Source organism: Colossoma macropomum, unplaced genomic scaffold (assembly GCF_904425465.1).
Source record: "Colossoma macropomum unplaced genomic scaffold, Colossoma_macropomum, whole genome shotgun sequence".
In the NCBI taxonomy this organism is placed as follows: domain Eukaryota; kingdom Metazoa; phylum Chordata; class Actinopteri; order Characiformes; family Serrasalmidae; genus Colossoma; species Colossoma macropomum.
This window is the reverse complement of record NW_023494799.1, coordinates 13158788-13177014: the sequence shown is the minus strand read 5'-3', so window position 1 is coordinate 13177014 and position 18227 is coordinate 13158788. Positions and strand designations below refer to the sequence as shown.

At 38.6% G+C, this 18227-nt stretch overlaps 3 protein-coding genes across 6 annotated transcripts; 1 reads left to right on the top strand and 2 right to left on the bottom strand.

The window, feature by feature from the left end:
- Positions 1 to 145: 145 nt before the first annotated feature.
- Positions 146 to 6841, top strand: si:dkey-23f9.4 (hydrolethalus syndrome protein 1 homolog). Of its 2 annotated transcripts, none has more exons than XM_036586587.1 (12): positions 146 to 244; positions 699 to 807; positions 908 to 1024; positions 1163 to 1236; positions 1368 to 1612; positions 2439 to 2494; positions 5314 to 5477; positions 5672 to 5717; positions 6022 to 6085; positions 6239 to 6320; positions 6442 to 6468; positions 6581 to 6841. In XM_036586587.1, the coding sequence occupies exons 2-12, from the start codon at positions 708 to 710 to the stop codon at positions 6710 to 6712; spliced, it is 1107 nt and encodes a 368-aa protein (XP_036442480.1). In that variant the 5' UTR covers positions 146 to 244; positions 699 to 707; the 3' UTR covers positions 6713 to 6841. The 2 variants fall into 2 exon arrangements, with proteins under 2 accessions (XP_036442480.1, XP_036442479.1); XM_036586586.1 differs by having other exon boundaries at positions 153 to 230.
- Positions 6824 to 10056, bottom strand: mrpl4 (mitochondrial ribosomal protein L4). The gene is made up of 9 exons (XM_036586588.1): positions 9892 to 10056; positions 9630 to 9711; positions 9314 to 9482; positions 8784 to 8835; positions 8463 to 8580; positions 8224 to 8330; positions 7276 to 7385; positions 7099 to 7172; positions 6824 to 7006 (listed from the first exon to the last, which is right to left on the bottom strand). The coding sequence occupies exons 1-9, from the start codon at positions 9937 to 9939 to the stop codon at positions 6861 to 6863; spliced, it is 906 nt and encodes a 301-aa protein (XP_036442481.1). The 5' UTR covers positions 9940 to 10056; the 3' UTR covers positions 6824 to 6860.
- Positions 10057 to 10468: 412 nt separating this feature from the next.
- cunh6orf120 (chromosome unknown C6orf120 homolog) lies at positions 10469 to 12409 on the bottom strand. Of its 3 annotated transcripts, none has more exons than XM_036586589.1 (2): positions 12299 to 12409; positions 10469 to 11625 (listed from the first exon to the last, which is right to left on the bottom strand). In XM_036586589.1, exon 2 carries the CDS (start codon positions 11584 to 11586, stop codon positions 11023 to 11025), a length of 564 nt encoding a protein of 187 aa, XP_036442482.1. In that variant the 5' UTR covers positions 11587 to 11625; positions 12299 to 12409; the 3' UTR covers positions 10469 to 11022. The 3 variants fall into 3 exon arrangements, with proteins under 3 accessions (XP_036442482.1, XP_036442484.1, XP_036442483.1); XM_036586591.1 differs by having other exon boundaries at positions 10469 to 11594; positions 12299 to 12397; XM_036586590.1 differs by having other exon boundaries at positions 10469 to 11621; positions 12299 to 12396.
- Between the last annotated feature and the right edge of the window lie 5818 nt (positions 12410 to 18227).

The following is an 18227-nucleotide window of genomic DNA, read 5'->3' as shown; positions in this document are numbered from 1 at the left end:
ACGATAACGTGTAAATGGCCGATTATCAAAAACTCTCGTAAGTTTATTTTGTATATTTGTGTCAAAACGGTAAGTGTACCTGTGATGTTTAATGTTTCTCCTGAACAGTAGGAGGCGCTACAGAACGAGCTCCGAGTCTGTGTTATGCAGTAGCAGTGAGGGCGTCATTTTCAAAGATTTGTAACCGCCTGTTGTTGTCTTGGTGCTGGAGAAACGTCTCGTCAGCGGAGGTAATAAAATAGAAGTAGGTGTTCTTGTGCACTTTAAATGTAAAGAAATAAAGGCTGGTCGTACATCATTAGTTAGTTAAAAACTAACAACTCTGTCTTTTTCACTCCAAGGTTCCAACAAGAAGTTTAACTTTTGTGTTTAGCTTAGCTGCTCGCTGCTTTTCTTTAAAAGCCATATAGCGTTAGCTGCCTGGCTAGCTAGCTAACGAGAATAAGTCAACAAACCGTCACTTGCTGTTGAACTACCTCGGTGATTAAATACATGTCAATTTTCAGTTAACATGGGACTGAAACCTTGCTGAGAGAGGGTCTGCTAATGTCTGTATTTTTTACTGCAGCTTAGCTAACCTAGCTACAATAGATGCGTCTTTTGATGGTATGGCTAAGCTACTTATAGTATGCATAATCATTAATAGGCTGCTTATGTAATCTAAGAAGTATTGTTTCCTTACCTCATGTCTTTTATAGGCAACGACAATGGAGAACCTTGACTTTTCAGAGGAAGAAATAGAGCAGCAGTTAGCTGCGCTTGGGTACACAAACATAACCAAAGAAAGACTGCGTGAATTTAAACGAGGTGGGTTATTCAACGATTAGTTTAATGAGTTAGTCAGGTGATTTCTCAAACTCCATGTTGACATTACTATAACTATTAAAACTTCTCCAAACATTTATAGACCTTGACTTGCTGATCTCTCATGAAAAATCAAAGAGCCAGACTTCAGCTGAATGGAGTTCTCCCAAATCTCAGAGCAGTGCAAGCAAGAGTCCACCTGTGATCACTAAAGAGAAGGGTATGTGGTTGCTTGATTAAAAGAGCATGTTTTCTTTTCTGTTATGTGGCCTAATAACGAATATGTAGAGTGATATTTGTATAATTTAATGTTAATGTATTATAACATGTATTGTATTGTAATTTGTCTCTGATTTAGTCCAGGTACATGGTGTTGGTTCCAGTTACTGCTACATGTACTCTCACAGTGGTGCTGCAGATCAGCAGAGGCCGGTATGAGCGCTACACTTTATTACTACAGTAATGCACAGCTCATACAGTAAATATCCTGTATCTGAATGTCACATCACAGCCCAGCTGAAACATGTATAGTTATGTTAAACATTTATTTTTCTACTGTGAAGGTTTTGACCTCAACTTTTCATGAAGACAGCCATGAGAATGTCATGAATCCAGGGCCCTATGACTCTTACATAAAGCACTCAATGGCTCCCAGATACATCAGACCTTCTACAGCTCCAAACAGACTTGAAGTGGAGGAAGCACCTTCTGAAATTTACTATTCAGTGCTGGATTCCAGTCGAACTGTCAGCCCTGACAGAGACCCTGATACAAATGCAAAGCCAGCTATGAAAAGAAAAGTACTTAGGTAAGATTTTCCTTCTGTTAAGTGAAAATTCAGAGAGTAAATATTCATCTAAATGAATCTGAATTGAGCAAGTGTTATGATCTGTCACAGTACTGTATATTGGTTTCTATGGTGGCCGTAGAGTTCAGACTGATGTTTCCTCAGATTTACAGAGCGGTGCAGAAGTCAGAAACCAACCTTAAGGTATTTCATTTAAAGCCAAAAACAGCCATTTAGTAAATGTTATTTATTTTCCAGGATTTATAATTATGAGGAGATTTGGTATAAGGATAGTTCTCATGTATAAGGAAGGGGGAAAGTCAAAGGAAAGTGAAAAAGAGCATTTTCCAAAATGATAGTTCAAAAAAATAATAAAAAGATGGGACTGCGAACAACTATGCAAGTCTTGGTAAACCACCAGAACTGTCACCATCAATTAAAGAGAACTTAAAACATTCAGCTTTGAGAGACAGGTGAAAATCAAGCTCAGGTATGAAAATGTTTTTATGACATGATGTTTTTATTCATCTTTTCACTGTGAGAAGACAACTCAAGGGTCTAAAAAGGTTGTGTAGTTGTCAATAAACCATTACTGAGAAAAGAAATGGATCAAAACTAAAGGAAAGTTGCAAATCAAACAAATAAGCTGCTGTTCTCAGAACAATAAAATGGCCACCCCAGAACCCAGACCTCAACATCACTAAATATGAGTTGTGGAAAAATGTACCCACAGATTTCTGTGAAAATCTGATTAAATTAATGTAAGTGTAAGTGGTGTCTGTCTTTCATGCAGTACTGTAAGTTTAAAACCATTTAACTGAACATAAAATCTTTTTTTCCCCATCAGGAAGCATAGGGGCCAGTCTCAAGTTTGCGATGAGTCTACATACAGTGAAGACTCTGGTAAGTTTAACAATATCTGGACCAGGAGTATTCAGTTCTCCTCCTGGAGGGCTAGTGTCCAGCACACTTTAGTAATATTACTGGTCAAACACTCATATTAAACCTGGCAATTAACAGATGTGCAGGGAAATCAGCAGCCCATGCTCAACACCGGCCCTTCACAGCTGGAACTGAATACTCCTGATCTAGACCTACTAATGATAGTTTTGGATGTCATAAACATGTCCTGCCACTATGTGTCACTCTAGCCCTTTTGAGCAGATCTGCAGTGTCAGTAGTAATCTTCTTACAGTAACTCCACCTCCCTCTCAGCCATCTGCTGAGGCTTGGTCTATAGGCTAATTTTCCCTTTGGATTTGATCAAAGAAGGAACGAATCATACTGCAACATGTATAAAACATGCGGCAGTTACTGGGACAATGCAAGCGAAGAGGACAAAGAATCTCTCTCCTCCTCCTTCTGGACTGATCAGGAAAGTGAAGAACAGAGAGAATGTTTTGTAAAGGATGGCAGCAGAGGTAAAAGAATTGAGAAGGAGTCTGAAAACGACAAGCAGGTGAATAAGGATGGGAAGGAATGGTATGAGAAAGTGGATGGTGTGAATGATGGGACTGGAGGAAAGCTGGAAGAGCATGACCATTGCATAAAAGAGGATAAGCAAGTTTGTATGAAAGAACACAGTAAGGATGAAGGTACAGAAAAAAGACCAAGAGGTGTACAAGAGAGTGAGAAAGAGTGTTTCTCATATGAAGACGGTGAGAATGATAGCGCTGGAATAAACTCAGGAAAAGAGAGTGAAGATGAAGAGGAGAGAGGTACTACAGATAAAAGCAGCGAGTCAAAAACTGAAAGTGGTGATTCAAGAAGAGAAGAAGAGGAGAGTGAAGATGATGTTAAAGAAGACAGTGAATCTTCAGAATCTGAATATGAACAGAAGAATGAGGAAAAAGAGGACAAAAGCTTATACAAACTAGGGGGAAAAGAGAATAAGCTTGAAAGCTACAGTGTGGAGAAAGAAATAGCATTTGATAGTGAGAAAGTGATTGATGGGGAAAGGCTCATGACTGGAAGTGAAGATCTTTCAAGTGAGGAAGAGAAAGATGAGGAAGAAAGTGATATTAACGAATATGACAAAGATGAAGGGACTGAGAAAAGGTTTGAAAATGAGAGTGAACAAAGGGAATGTGTTATGAGCAAAGACAGTGTGGACAGAAAAGTGGAGAAGGAGCCTGAAAGTGATGTTCTGGAGAGTGAAGAAGTAGAAGTTTTTGTGAGTGTAGTTAGTAACGATTTAAAGACCTGTAAGAGACTGATGAGAAGAGCAGTAAGCGAGGAGGAAGGAAGTCAAATTTTTGTGAACGAAGACAGCAAAGACAAAGTGGTACTGAAAGAGGGAAGCATGGGTGAAGGACCTGAAAGAAAGTCTGAAAGGCAAATAATAGACAGTGATGAGGAGGAAGAAGGGCACTTTCTAAACAAATATTACTCTTGCAGTAGTACTAAAGAGAAATGGCTTGAAGAACCGAAATATGAGGAACACGGTAAAGAGGAACAAGACCAAAACAACACTTACTACACAACTTATGTCATGAATGAACATGTGAACTCAAATGTTCAGAATGACGAATGGGCAAATAGAGATGCCACTGTTGTAACAGAATGGACTGGTGAGTCACATGCTATACAAAGGGAAACAAATAATGATTATATTGTTCCTTTGCAAAAATGGGACAATAGTGTTGACCAGCATGAAAATGAAAAGAGGAAGGAAGTAGACATGTATGGTGAAAAAGAGACTTTGGACGATTACCCTGGCAATACAGGCAGCCCTACAGTCAGTATATTGACTTCAGGCTATGGAACATACAGGCCAGACACACCTAAAGATGACCTGGATGCCATGGACTATAGAGATGACTGCACTCTGACTGGGCTAGAAGAAGACATTGAATACTCTAATGTTGTTTACTGTGAGGATGACAACAGTCAGTTTACATATCAACACGACATTTTTCTGGAAGCATCTGAACAACAGATTACTTCATTGTCCTTAACAGGAAGTGAACATTCTACTTTAGATCATTGCAATTCCAGTGAAGGTGTTGCTGTACAGCACAACGTTAATGACAGTCAAGGCATAACTGACGAGAACAGACCTGGATCTTCTGATGTACATAAGGAAAATGACCAAGCACCTTATTTTGCTGCAAAAAGTACTGATGTTCGAGCCAGGGAAGAGATCGGTGGTGTTCCTTTAGACGTTTTGAAGAAAGGCAACCATAACATAGTCAACAGCAGTAATGAGTGGGAAGTGAACACAAAATATGAGGACTATCACCACCCCTTTAACCTAAGACTTAGTAAAAGAGTGACATTAGTAGAGCACACAAATGAACATGGACTTGCAAGACAGGAGAAAAGGAAGATGAAAGAAAAATCACAGTTTTTCAAACGTGGTGGGTAACAGAGTTTACTCTTTGTTCGTGTAGGTTAATGTTTTACCTGTTCTAATGCACCTTGTTGAGCTTATTGGCTAATTAAGCCCTTTATTAGTGTTTTGCGAAGCATATGCAGCAAATTTTCTACTGCTGGAGCACTGCATTATTGTAGTGATATGAATGGATTATGGTGAGCCTGTAGTATCTGTAATCTTTAGTCAGTCCTTTTTTTGTTGCATTCCAGCTCCCAACATGCTTGGACCAGGTATTGCCAGAGAAATTATTGCTACTTTTTTACCCCATAATAATGAACCCTTACTGCCAAGAATAGTTTTAAATAATTTTATTTATTATCATTTAAATTATTTTATTTTTTGGCAGAGCCCATAAGTGAACTGGAACAGCGTTTAGACCATCTGAGGGTATCTGCTTCACATGGGCGCCGTGAATTAGACTCGGAGAGCGAGGAGACGGGTAGCTACAGCGACAGACACAGCTCAGCAACGGAACTCCCCAGTGCCTTTCAGGCCTACATCAAAGGCATGGTCAGTACTGTCATGAACTATTACTCATTCATCCTCTGCAATCCAGTGTTGCTCGATCTCACTCCAAATTATACAGTGATGATCCACCCTGCTACACAGCTGTTTCAGTTTTTCTTTGTCCTGGCTGTCAGGTTGTTGCACTTCTGATGGTGATCGTATGTTCTCGTTGCTTTTTTCAATCTTCCTTAATGCAGACAAGATCACGCAGCGAGAGTGACATCAGACCACGGCCCAAATCCTGTAAGATTCTATGATGTTCTATGTTCAGCAGTGTTCCTTTTGCATTGCGCCCCAATAGTCAGTTTAGGTGTATACACTTATCTTACACCTGTCAGTGAACAAACTGTGTAATAATAAATGTCATTTGAGTAACACAGTTGGCTAGCAAAATGGGAAAAGTTCTTTTGAATTCTTTTAAAATTCTTCAATGAGGGATTTTTGTTGTACTATGATTGTAACTAAGGAAACAATATGTATCCAAGTAAAAATTCCTTTATACTGCTACCTACGTACTAATACTACTGTCCCATGATTTTTTCTTCAGTTATTCGTCCAGTCATGGATCACCCACACACAAGAAACTTGAAAAAAACAGATCCTGTTGCAAAGTAAGATATTTCAGAAACATCGTCAGTATGGTTCTTTCAATTTCTGAAATATATACAAATACATAATGCAGTGATATGTGAGGCCTTTCTTTACAAACATTTCAACCATATTTTAGTCCTAAAATGTTTTTTTTTTCTTTTCTTTCCTCTCAGATATTTCCAGTACAAGCAAAACTGGGAGATGTTTAAGCCTCCTGGAGAAAAAAGCAGGAAAGAGCTGCACTGGGCCATCAGGGTAACCTTTTTGCATTTTATATTTAAGGGGAAAAAAAATCTGTCTACATTGTGCTGTGCTTTTTATACTTATGTCTACATGTACAGTATCATATGACTAACATAGTGTTTTCTGTGTACAGGAACAACTTATGTATCAGCCTCCACCAGTAAGTAACATCCATTTGAATTGCTTTCCCAGGAATATTTTTCTCTTCACCTGTACAGTATGCAAATATGAAATTTAGCATTTCTCTCAAATCAATTTTATAATTCTTACAGCCTAAGCCTCAGAGAACGTATGTGCCCAACACCTATGTGGTGCCTACAGAAAAGAAACGTTCTGCCTTAAGATGGGAGATTCGACATGACTTGGCAAATGGCATCATTCCAACTAAAATCACCTTCCCTTGATGTGACTCTGTGAATGCCTATTTTGTGGTTGTTGTATTAATGTTTTTTATTTATTGATGTATAATCTTTTTCTGTGAATGGTATGCTTTGAAATGAATGGCAGATCACTGATTATGAAATAAATTTTTTTTTTTAATACAATGAAAGTTCATGGCAGGTCACTGTAGGGGAGTTTGAAAGGGTACAGTGGTGTGAATCGAGTGTCGTGCCACAGCAACTTCTTTTCTAGAAACTTCACAGCTTCGAGAGTAAGGACGAGGCTTTCATGTTTCAGCATGCTGTGAACGTTCAGGCCTGTAAGTCAAATTAAAATTTTAGTGGAAAAATTAAACACACGGCTCAATGGTCATCCAGTGTTCACTGTAAAACTGCACTGATGAACTTACCAATTGCTGGAATGATATTTATTGTCTTTAAGCTTTCTGTAGCCTGCAGAATGTTCTGTGGGAACTCCTCCCCTCTAAATAAGGAAAATGATTTGAAATAGTATGTTTAGGAAAATTTAGGGATGAACAGAAAATTATTATTGCAAAACAAAGAGCTTTAAAAACACTGATACTCACACATCTACAATCAGGACTGAATCTCCCCACTGTCTGTGTTTGGCCAGGTCTTGTAAGTAGTGTGGGTCTGGAGTGGGAATCTCCAAAGAATCAACAATGTGAAGATAATCCTGGGGAATTTTTTAATAACACAGATGTTTAGATTGCTTTACATTACAATATAGATAATATATCTAAAGTAGAAATCTACTTTTGCTGGCCTTCATCCTGTTACCCCTGGGTAGAGATTATTAAAATGTACAGGGCAGATTTACAAAAAGAGGTTCTAATTACAGACAGTCTACCAACACTGCACTGGTGACGGTGTCCAATTTAGCAGAGACTGTCTACTAAAAACTTGCAGTCGAATAAACAAAACTTTGCAATAAACATAAGACCAGCACAATATTACCACATTTGGCTCACATGTTCACTGCATGAAAGCCACTTCTGCCAGGTAGAAGTAAAAAGAAAAAAAAAAAAAAGATCCTTCTGTTTCAGGTTTAAAGTGACTCATTAGGCAGATATAATTCATAAGACTTATTTTCTCAAGATTTTAACTTTTCAAAGAATCATTACTCTTTGAGAAAGTATGTCATTATTTTGACAATACATCAAACTTCAAGAAAATAAGTAGTTATTGTAACTGCGTTAATTTTCTGCTGGTGGGAAGAGCCAAACTTAACATAAAACGTTAGTAAATCTGCCCCTTGGTCATATTACACAGCACACCACACCTTAGTCTCAATATTTCAAAACAAAAACCCTTTTTTTAATATTGTCACATTTAGTGACCCTTAACCTAATCCCATTTTGAGAACACAGAAAAAGAAGATTTGACTTCAGTGTTGCACTATTTTTGAAGGACAATGAATGAAAGTTCCTGATAAGCCAGGGAATGAGTGGAATTTTGCACCTGCTGTCTTTTACTGATTAATACAGAAACAAAAATATCCAATCTTCACTTACCTGAGCCAGTTTTGACGTCAGTGCAATTTTCAGTCCTTGTACACGCACCTTCATAGGCAGCATGTAATAGTAGCTAGTGGGCCCCCTTGGTCCGTGTGCAACACCACCTGATACAGGAACAATGGAACTGGTTTGACTCATATTTACTCATGGAATTCAAAGTTTTGCCAGCTGTTAACACTGAATTAAGGCTATAGAAATATGCAGTACTGACCACTTTTGCTAAAGTACAATCTCACCTCCCCTCCATATTGGTGAGCGAATGCTTCCATGACGGGCGCGTCCACTGCCTTTCTGTTTCCAGGGTTTCCTACCTCCTCCACTAACCTCTGCCCTGCTCTTCACTTTGGCATAGCTCTGTAGTTTTATTAAATATTAGATATGATTAGAATAACACAAGGTTTCCCACTTACATATCAGCATGCTAGCCAAACAACATGACCAGAATATTCTTACATTTACTTCTAGTTCTCTGTATGTATTTCTGCTGTAGAGACAGTACTCCAAGTTATCTTTGTGAATGTGTGTGTATAATGGTGTATGTATACATGGCTACTTACAATTCTCTTGAAATTCCTCTGCCAGACCTCCACAGCATGAAGTATGTCCAATCTTGTTCATAAAACGAAACAACAAAAATAAATAAAAAAGCTCCGACTCCATCTTTTCTGTACAACAACAATATGCTGTATTAAACGATGAATGTTGCCTTTGGTAAATTAAAGTTTTAATAATGTGGCAACTCTGGCACAGAGACTGTATTAAACTCTAATTTGGACTTGTTGGCATTTTAAAATGCATACTGCAGATACAAACTTTAAACTGTGACAGCTGTGACAACTAAAAGCTACCACAGATTTGTCTAGCTGTTTTTATATCAGGTTTGCATAGAATGGCTTCAAAAACCTTGCCTGTGTCCACAAGCAGAATAGTATCCTTTGCAAAACAAAGTGTGTGTAATCTATAAGGAATGAATGTAGCTGTATCACAATATTTATGCACAGTTAATGTGTTACATATAATGTGTCCTTTGAAATGATTAAACATATAATACCACACAGGTCACTGCAGGCTTAAAGGGATGGTTTACCTGACGGGCACTGAAAAGACATCAGGGTGCAGGTCGACAACACCGAGCGGTTCACTATCTCGACTTTCCAAAGACTGCAGCCATGTCTGAATGGGTGCAAGATGAGCTGGAATATCAGCCTCACACCGCCGCAACACTGGCAGATCAGCAGAAGCCGGAAAAGCTCTCTCTGAAACGGATTTACACAGATTGAGACTACAAGGAGCACTCTTAAAATGCTTCTTTAAAACCGTAAGGCGATGACACAAAACGTGTACTGGAAAAAGGTAAATGTGAGAAAGACAAAAACAAATATCAGTTTCAAACCTAAACTTACTTTCTCTCGGAACTCCAATCAGATTGGGAGGAAGTCGTAAATTCGACGGCAGAGGGCTTTCTCCAGAGAGAGATGAGAAGAGCTGGAGAGAATAGGAGAAATAGCGTTACAAACGCGGTGAGAGAGCAAACACAGATCAGCCAATGGAAGCTGCGGTGTTGATATGCGCCGTGATTAGCCACGGTAGCTAACGTTAGCAAGCTCATAGAAGAAACAGCAGCTTATAAATGAAACTAAAACCAATAATGTTGTGCTTACTTACACGTTTGGCGATGCCTCCTCCACATATTGTTAGCGTAGCTCTAAACATGACTAGATGAATTAAATACTCAAGATATAAACACAACACGCGGCATCGCTCTGACAGACTAACAGCTAGAAGGTCGAGCTGAGGCACTTTTCCGTCCGCAACATGTGACGTCAGGCCGCGTGTGGGCAACTGTATTGTACGTAATGGGATTTTTAAAAAAGTATACTGAACAAACATTTAAACGAATATTTCGAGCATTTCTGGAATCAACAAAAAATGTATCAATCATTTATATAATGTAAATCTCTGTTTACTATAAATTTGTCAGGTTTGAAAAACGAATCATTCTAGACATTATTATATCCTGACCTAATAATGAGATTACACAGCTGTTTAATCCATTTCAGAATCTTCTACAACTCTGTTATATATGTATATGTGAAATACAAAAAAAGTTTGCTTTACATTATTTACCTTTCTGATGTTCTCTTCTAATGACTGGAAATTAATTTTTGCTTTCTTTTCTAAAATGAATTACAGAGAGCTACAAGGCTTCACTGCATGAAAGTAAACACAGTTGAAAAATCTGTTGCAGTTTGCACAAATGATTGCCTTTATTTGAAAATGTTACAAATGTTACAGCTGCATGAAATTATGCCCTTCTATTTTTTTCAATGAAAGGACTCTTACAAAAGGCACAGTTGTGTATTTCTTTTCAAAAGGTGATTGTGATTGCATAGTGCTCTGAATTCCTGCAGACCCCAAATGATTCAGAACATAATAAATTAGAAAAAAAATTAAAACAATATACAGTATGGCTGAAAATGAATCACCATCAAAACAGATAAACTGTTCAGAACATGAAATGGGTCTGTAGATACGCAATCAATTATTCTGACAGCAGAATTGCCATTTGCATTTGCATATGACAGAAAGCATGAGCAGAGGAACAGATTATGTTTAGTTATTGGGGGTGTACTAGTTCACATCAAATCCAGGCTTAGAACAAAAAATCCTACATTTATCAAAAAGCTTTTCTCCACTGCTTTTATTTCAGTTATTTTGGCCACACAATTCAGCGGTCTCTCCTGATATGCAAATACTAATGGCAACATTTTTACAATGGCAATGAGCACTTCATGATCAAAACAAAATTTCAAGTATTATCTTTAGGATTCCGATAAGAATTGTCCAGAGGATGGACTCCTCCTCCTCCACTTCTTCTTCAGGGCTTTGCTGCGGATGCTTGGGCTGTCCATGACTCTCCTCTGAAAAATAAGAATCCTTCAAAAATGGATCATCTGTTAAAGCTGTCTGATCGTAATACACCTTCATCTCAAACTCGCTCTCCATGTGAGAGGGGTGTCCGTAGATACCGATTCCCACGGGTCTCACAAAGTCCCCTGGAACCACCACAACATCATAGCCGCAGGTGGCCGACTGAAGCTTGTAGGTATCAAAGTCTGGTCGCAGTGTTTTATCAGACACGTAGAGATCAGCATCACCCTTGAGGCTGCGCATGTGCAGGATGATGCGCCCATCATGGTTGAGACGCAGGTAGCTGTAGTTTCCTGCACCGATGTGGCCTTGGACTACATGAAGCAGGACCCATTCTTCAGGCACGGAGACCTCCTCATACGTCTGGAAGAGTCCTCTGACCTGGGAGAGGAGTACCAGCAATAACAGGACACCAAAGCACGGCATCATGGTCACTCCTGTCACCCAAGAAATACATCTGTGACCTGTCTGTAATAATAAGAAAATGACTGCAGACAACGAGTGCTTAAACAAAAAGCATAACCACAACCATCCCTCTTCCGTTATGACACATTTCTCATGTACTGACTGACATAACCAGTTTCCTGTTACTGAGTGAGCAACTTTCCAGAAGCTCTGTCTGTAAGAACATGGGCTGTAAACTGATATTGCAAGAGACGGATCTTACAGTTAAGACTGACTTCCAGGTTTATGGCAGATGAGGCTAAAAATACCTTCCGGACTTGTTTCCAGTGCAGAAGGAGTTTACGAATGCTTTTAGGTGTATTAAGATTAGTTGAGAAGTTGAGAACAAACTTCAAACAGCGTAGCAAAATAGACGCTTCCAAAACGTGCTGCAAACAGCGTATAAAGATTTTAGTTCAGTTAACTCCGTTGCAGCCTACTTATCTTAACAGAACAGCCAAATAACAATATATCGCCATTTTAGGTGGTCTAGTCTTGTATACGTTAGTGTACGTAAAGTACAGCTATAATTAGCTTGGTTAGCTAGCGTTAACTAGCCGGGAAGATAGTCGGCTAGGTACTGTCCAAAGAGAACTGGCTTGCTAACTGGCTAGTAACGTGTTAATATCATAATATCAACCTCTAGTTGTTAGCTTCATTTTTCAAAACATATCTTTACTTAGTAATATTGTCTTACCGGTGCATTGTTAAAAGTAACCCATTATGTTAAGCGCGCTGTGAAAACACTAGCCGCGGCAGTAAAGTTCACGGTCTCTTTTTCACCTCTGCACACCCGAGTCGCGTAGCGCCACCTGTCGGATGAGGAGCGGTAATCCTCCAGCGCACATAATGCAGCCAGCTGAAAGCACACAATGATCTAGATTTAACTGTAATTAATCAGGTGTACTTTATGGCAGATTACAATCACCAGAGGTTAGTAGGGTAGATTAGACTAACCATTCTCATGTAAAAGTATTGTTACATAAGTGATATGACTTAAGTAGACGTAAAATGTGTACGATTAAAAGAAGTTGAGTAGGAGGAAGAGGTATCAGAGGGAATTCTTCTGAAATGCAATTCTAAGCTGTCTTTAACCACTGTAATAGGACAGAAGCTCCTCACTGTATCTCTGTGCTGAAAACTTTCTGAATTTTTCAGGAACGTGAAAGAGAAAGACGTGTAGTTTCTGAAAAATGCCAAGCATTTCACTCTGAAATATTTATATTATAATATAGCAGATGGCGCTCTCTGTAAGAGACTCTTGTGGTATGTGTAGTTCCCCTTTTGTCCACCAGTGGGCGGTGAGTGTGTCAGTCTGAAGGTTAAAAGCTCTTCAGCTCCGCTCTGCTCTCGCCGGGCGCAGTGGCGTGCGCCTGTAATCCCAGCTACTGGGAGGCTGAGGCTGGCTGACCGTTTGAGCTCAGGGGTTCTGGGCTGTAGTGGGCTGTGTCGATCGGGTGTCCGCACTAAGTTCGGTATCGATATGGCGATCCTGAGGGAGCTCGGGACCACCAGGTCGCCTAAGGAGGGGTGAACCGGCCCAGGTCGGAAATGGAGCAGGTCAAAGCCCCCGTGCCGATCAGTAGTGGGATCGCGCCTGTGAATAGACACTGCAGTGCAGCCTGAGCGATACAGCGGGACTCAGTCGTTTATATTCACGCTCGTCTGACGCTTTATGTTAAATACAACGCTTTTTGGTATTTGTTTATGAGTTTGTGATTTCATAAACACATCATCATAAGAACTCGTCCTTTTTGAAAGATGATTCGTAGGTCAGTGAAAAAAAGCTGTATATTCATTGTATATAGCTGTGTACTACATCATTATTTGATGAAGTGTATTTCAGTTCTGTGCTACTTTTGAAAATGCCAAAGTAGAACAATTTTAAATGCTAATATGTCATGACCACCACAGAATTCAACAGTTATCAATGTATTTAAGCCAAGATATTTCATAAGAGACCACATTATAAATGTATCTTGGTATGATGAACTGTTTTAGTCTGTACAGGATTTTACTGCACAGCCAAACATCTAAGTTGAATACATTTTTGATAAGCTTAAAACACTGTCCCACTGTTACAAAGTTATTTTACCTGAAAAAAAAGTATCTAACAAGGAATTCACCTGATTTTTCAAAATATATCCATCATTATTGAAACGGATTTATTTATAATGGTGGAACCAGGGGTTGTTATGTCTGTAGGCATTTAAGCAATATTATTCGCTGTCTAATATGACCAGTGAACCTAGACATGTGTTTTTATATGTGATGATTAAAGCGGTAAATAAGTGGTACATCCAAAAAAGCAATTTCTTTGGGTTCTGTTTTTCCGTTAAAAGCTCTGCATGTATTTCTCCTCTCTGCATATAATTTAAAAATGTGCTTTTGTAGAAAAAGCATTGTCTAAAAAACATTGTAAAACAGTGTTTCAGGCATTGAGCAACATGTTCTTGACCATTACTGTGAGGTTAATTTTAGAGGCATTAAACTCTACAGATGTCTGGTTCCCATCTCCATCTCTGTAACCAGCTCTGACTTTCTGTTTCTCTAAAAAAGTGCATTTCACATCAAACCACTCTGAACTGATGTTGTTTACGTTTTAACAATATAATTGTACACAACTTTTGAAAAATCCATGGAACTCGCATTTAAACTGTTTCTTTTTCTTTCAGCTAAAGTGGAACAGTTTGTCTTCAACAGTGAGACAGTATTTTAAGCATAATAGAAGCCTCTATGATAAAACCAGTGCAGTATGAGCCTAATTCCAAACAAGGTACGGTATGTCAAATACTAATAAAAACAGAAAGCAGTGAAATTAATAAATTCTGTTTGACATGAAATAAATTAAAAACAATACAAAAACACAATATTGATGTTTTACCTTATTAACTTTTTTGTTTTTTTTTGTAAATATACACTCATTCCAACCTTGATGCGTGCAATATGTTACAAAAAGTTTGGGACAGGAACATGTTTACCGCTGTTACTTTTTTTTTAGCAGCATTTAATAAATGTTTGGGGACTGAAGACAGAAACTGATCCAGATTATTAAGCAGAGCTTTTTCCATTCTTCTGTTATAGAAGACTTCAGCTGTCCAACCATAAAGGCCTTTCATGGTTATATGTTGCTCACATTTTCAGTGTGAGACAGGTCTGGACTGCAGGCAGGTCAGTCAAGCACCCACACTCTCTGATAAAACACTCATGCTGTTGTAACATGTGCAGAATGTAGTTTGGCATCATCATGTTAAGATAATCATAGGTGTCTCTGAAAAAGACGACGTCTAGAAGGCAGCATTTAGTGCTCCAAAATGTGCTCAGCATGAAGGACTGTCAAATTACCTAACAGTACCCCCTAACATGACTTACTCAGGATTTTGACATTTATGCTGGTAAAAGTCCGAATGGACTTTTTCTTCTTTGGCATGAAGAACACAACGTCCATTATTTCCATGAACAATCTAAAAGATTAACTCCTCAAACTTTTGATATTACTGCTGGAGTTTTTTGCTGATGCATTTTTGGCAACATGACGAGTTTCAATCCATCCTTACTTATAAAGTGTTAGGTCATAAATTGCCATGTCCCAAGTTTTTTGGAACATGTTGCAGGCATCAATCTCAAAATGAGCTTATATTCATAAAAAACAATAAAATTGACAAGATAAAACATTACATATTTTCTCTTTGTACTGTTATTATTCACATACAAGTCAAAGTAGATTTGTAAATCATTGCTTATTGTTTTTATTTGCATTTCAAACTTTACCAACTTTTATTTGAGTTTGTAAAATACTGTGTAAATCAACAAAATAATTCACTACATTTGGCTAAAAGAATAAAAAATTATGATCTGAACTAAAGTTGATAGATTTGAAATAGACATCTCTGATTGATGGACTCCAGCATATTGAATGCACTTGCAAACTAACTGCAGCTGAGGCTTCACAACTCAATCTGCTCTCTATAATCCTCCATCCTCTTTTCATTGTGTCTTTTTTACTGTCCTTTCTACAGAGATTTTAACCATCTTCTTCATTTAAACTGTCTTTTTCTGACTGATTTAAGTTTTTCTAGTTTTGGTGTTACTTAGCTAAATGTAATCAAATGTTAGAATCATGTTGAATTATGTTTATATGCAACATGATTTTACACCATAACTTAATAATAAAAGCCTGTAGATTTAAAAATAATGATCTAAACTTGTTCATTGTCAGAACCTGCAGACTTCTGTACACCACAGACAGACATCAGTAAAGTTGACTACCACTAAGTAGCCTCATGTTGATGCCAACGTACATACATATGTAACTCCTGCCTATGTCGTTTATTTTAGCTACTTACACGTCTATTGAACTTATTATTTCATTAAAGTAAAAGCACTTTCAACTCAGGATGGTTTTAGTCTATTCCCAAGATATGAATACTGTGTTCTCTCTCAAAATACACCTGATTACTTTGTCATTGTGTGCTCCTGCTACAGTTGGTGTAAGTTAAATCACCACAGTCAATGCAAGCACATAAACAGATACCGAAAAGCATGATTTTAAAGTCATTATTATAATTAGTTTAACTAAAGTGTCAAAGTAAAAGACTGAGTCCCGCTGTATTGCTCAGGCTGCACTGCAGTGTCTATTCACAGGCGCGATCCCACTACTGATCGGCACGGGGGCTTTGACCTGCTCCGTTCCCGACCTGGGCCGGGTCACCCCTCCTTAGGCGACCTGGTGGTCCCGAGCTCCCTCAGGATCGCCATATCGATACCGAACTTAGTGCGGACACCCGATCGACACAGCCCACTACAGCCCAGAACCCCTGAGCTCAAACGGTCCGTCAGCCTCAGCCTCCCAGTAGCTGGGATTACAGGCGCACGCCACTGCGCCCGGCGAGAGGAGAGCGGATCTGAAGAGCTTTTAACCAGCAGACTGACACACTCACCGCTCTCTGGTGGACAAAGGAGGAATTACAGACACCACAAGAGTCTCTTACAGAGAGCGCCATTGAAAAAGACTGAGTCCCGCTACATGCCCTTCATTGTGAGATTTTTACATCTGTTTCTGAGGTTTCTTCTTCATCCCAGAAGAGTTATATTCCTCATCAGTGAGTGAGTCTTCACATCGCGATACATTGTGGAGTTTCTGTATTTCAGAGTGGTAAAAGGTCGCTTGGCTGTTTTGACCTGATAGGGTAAAGTGACACATGATTCAGAGGGTTGGTAAATAAAACTTGATATACAACGTGCATTCAACATAAAAAATTAAATGTGTTACATTTATTTCAAATTATACATTCAACCAACTTGGAAATAAAATTTTTATCTAGATGCATTGTTTTATCCCTTTTGAATGCACAATTTTGCGTCAGTGCAACCAGAGACACGTTTTGAGTTGAGCCAACGAAAACATCTGAGCTGCTGGAACGAAGTGAGGAAGAAAATATCTGTGCACGGCCCCTTCCAATTAGGAGACCAACACGAGGTGGGTAACTTGCATTTTTCTTCCTACACCTGCTGATATAAACAGTTGTTTTGCACAACGTTTCACGCTGAAAATTAGCCTAGTATTATTAGAGGGCAGATAACCCAGCTAACACGAAGTCCCAGTAATAGACAGCATTTTAGTTCAAACCGAAGCTGCTTTGTAAACCCACTGTAAGAATATACGTTTTGTAGATATTTTTTTAGATTGAGAGGTTATGTTTGAGTCTGAGCTGATAAATGCACCACTGCTAGCTTGGCGCTAGGGGTGCTCATCGTGCATGGGCCATTAGCCGAAATTAGCATTAGCACACAGGGTACTTAAACAGCTACTTACAAGGTGTCTGCTTTAAATTATGCATTTCGGCACTACAGCTTGTTATTTTTCTATACTTAATTAAATTATATTTCTACCTTTAGGACGTTATTAGCATTTAGCTTTGCTTCAAGGTCTGCCCGTATTTTGAGCAGGTCATACATTGATTGGCAAAGTTACTGCCAGAAATAAAGCAGCGCCAGAATGGATAGCGCTTACTTGCATAGCCAACTAGACGTGACTGCATTTGTGGACGCTTGAATTAGATTGTAAGGCCTTCTTGATAATATATTGTTTAAAATTCCGTGGTGTTTCTAGTGCAAAAGTAAGAACAGAAGGTATTTTATCACATTTTGCTCATGTTGGGGGTTAAAATGTAGCTAGGTTTTACTGGTTCATCTGACGTCGCGTGGGCGCCCCATTTTGTTCTGTGGTTTGGTAGTTGGTACAATTTATTTCTAATCTAAACCATTTTTATGATTGTTTATTAATTATTTTTCGTATGTTGCACATTACCAGCCTCTAATATTACAAATCGTTATACTTGTTTGAGATGTTTAACTGCAGGTTTTATAGTTAGCTATGCAGCTATGGTAGCTGACGTTAATTTAAAACAGAAAAAACATCTCTAGTGAAACAAAAATGCTCTTGTGAAAACTGTTAGCTATATAGATAGCTGCTGGGTAAAATTTATATCATATGCCAGTTTTATTCAGCATTAGGCAGTTTTGTGATGCACTGATTGCTAAACAGCTAGCTAAGGTAGCTAGTTTAATTAAAATATGTGACTACTCAAACATTTAAAAATGCATTGGTGCTGTAAAATTTGCAA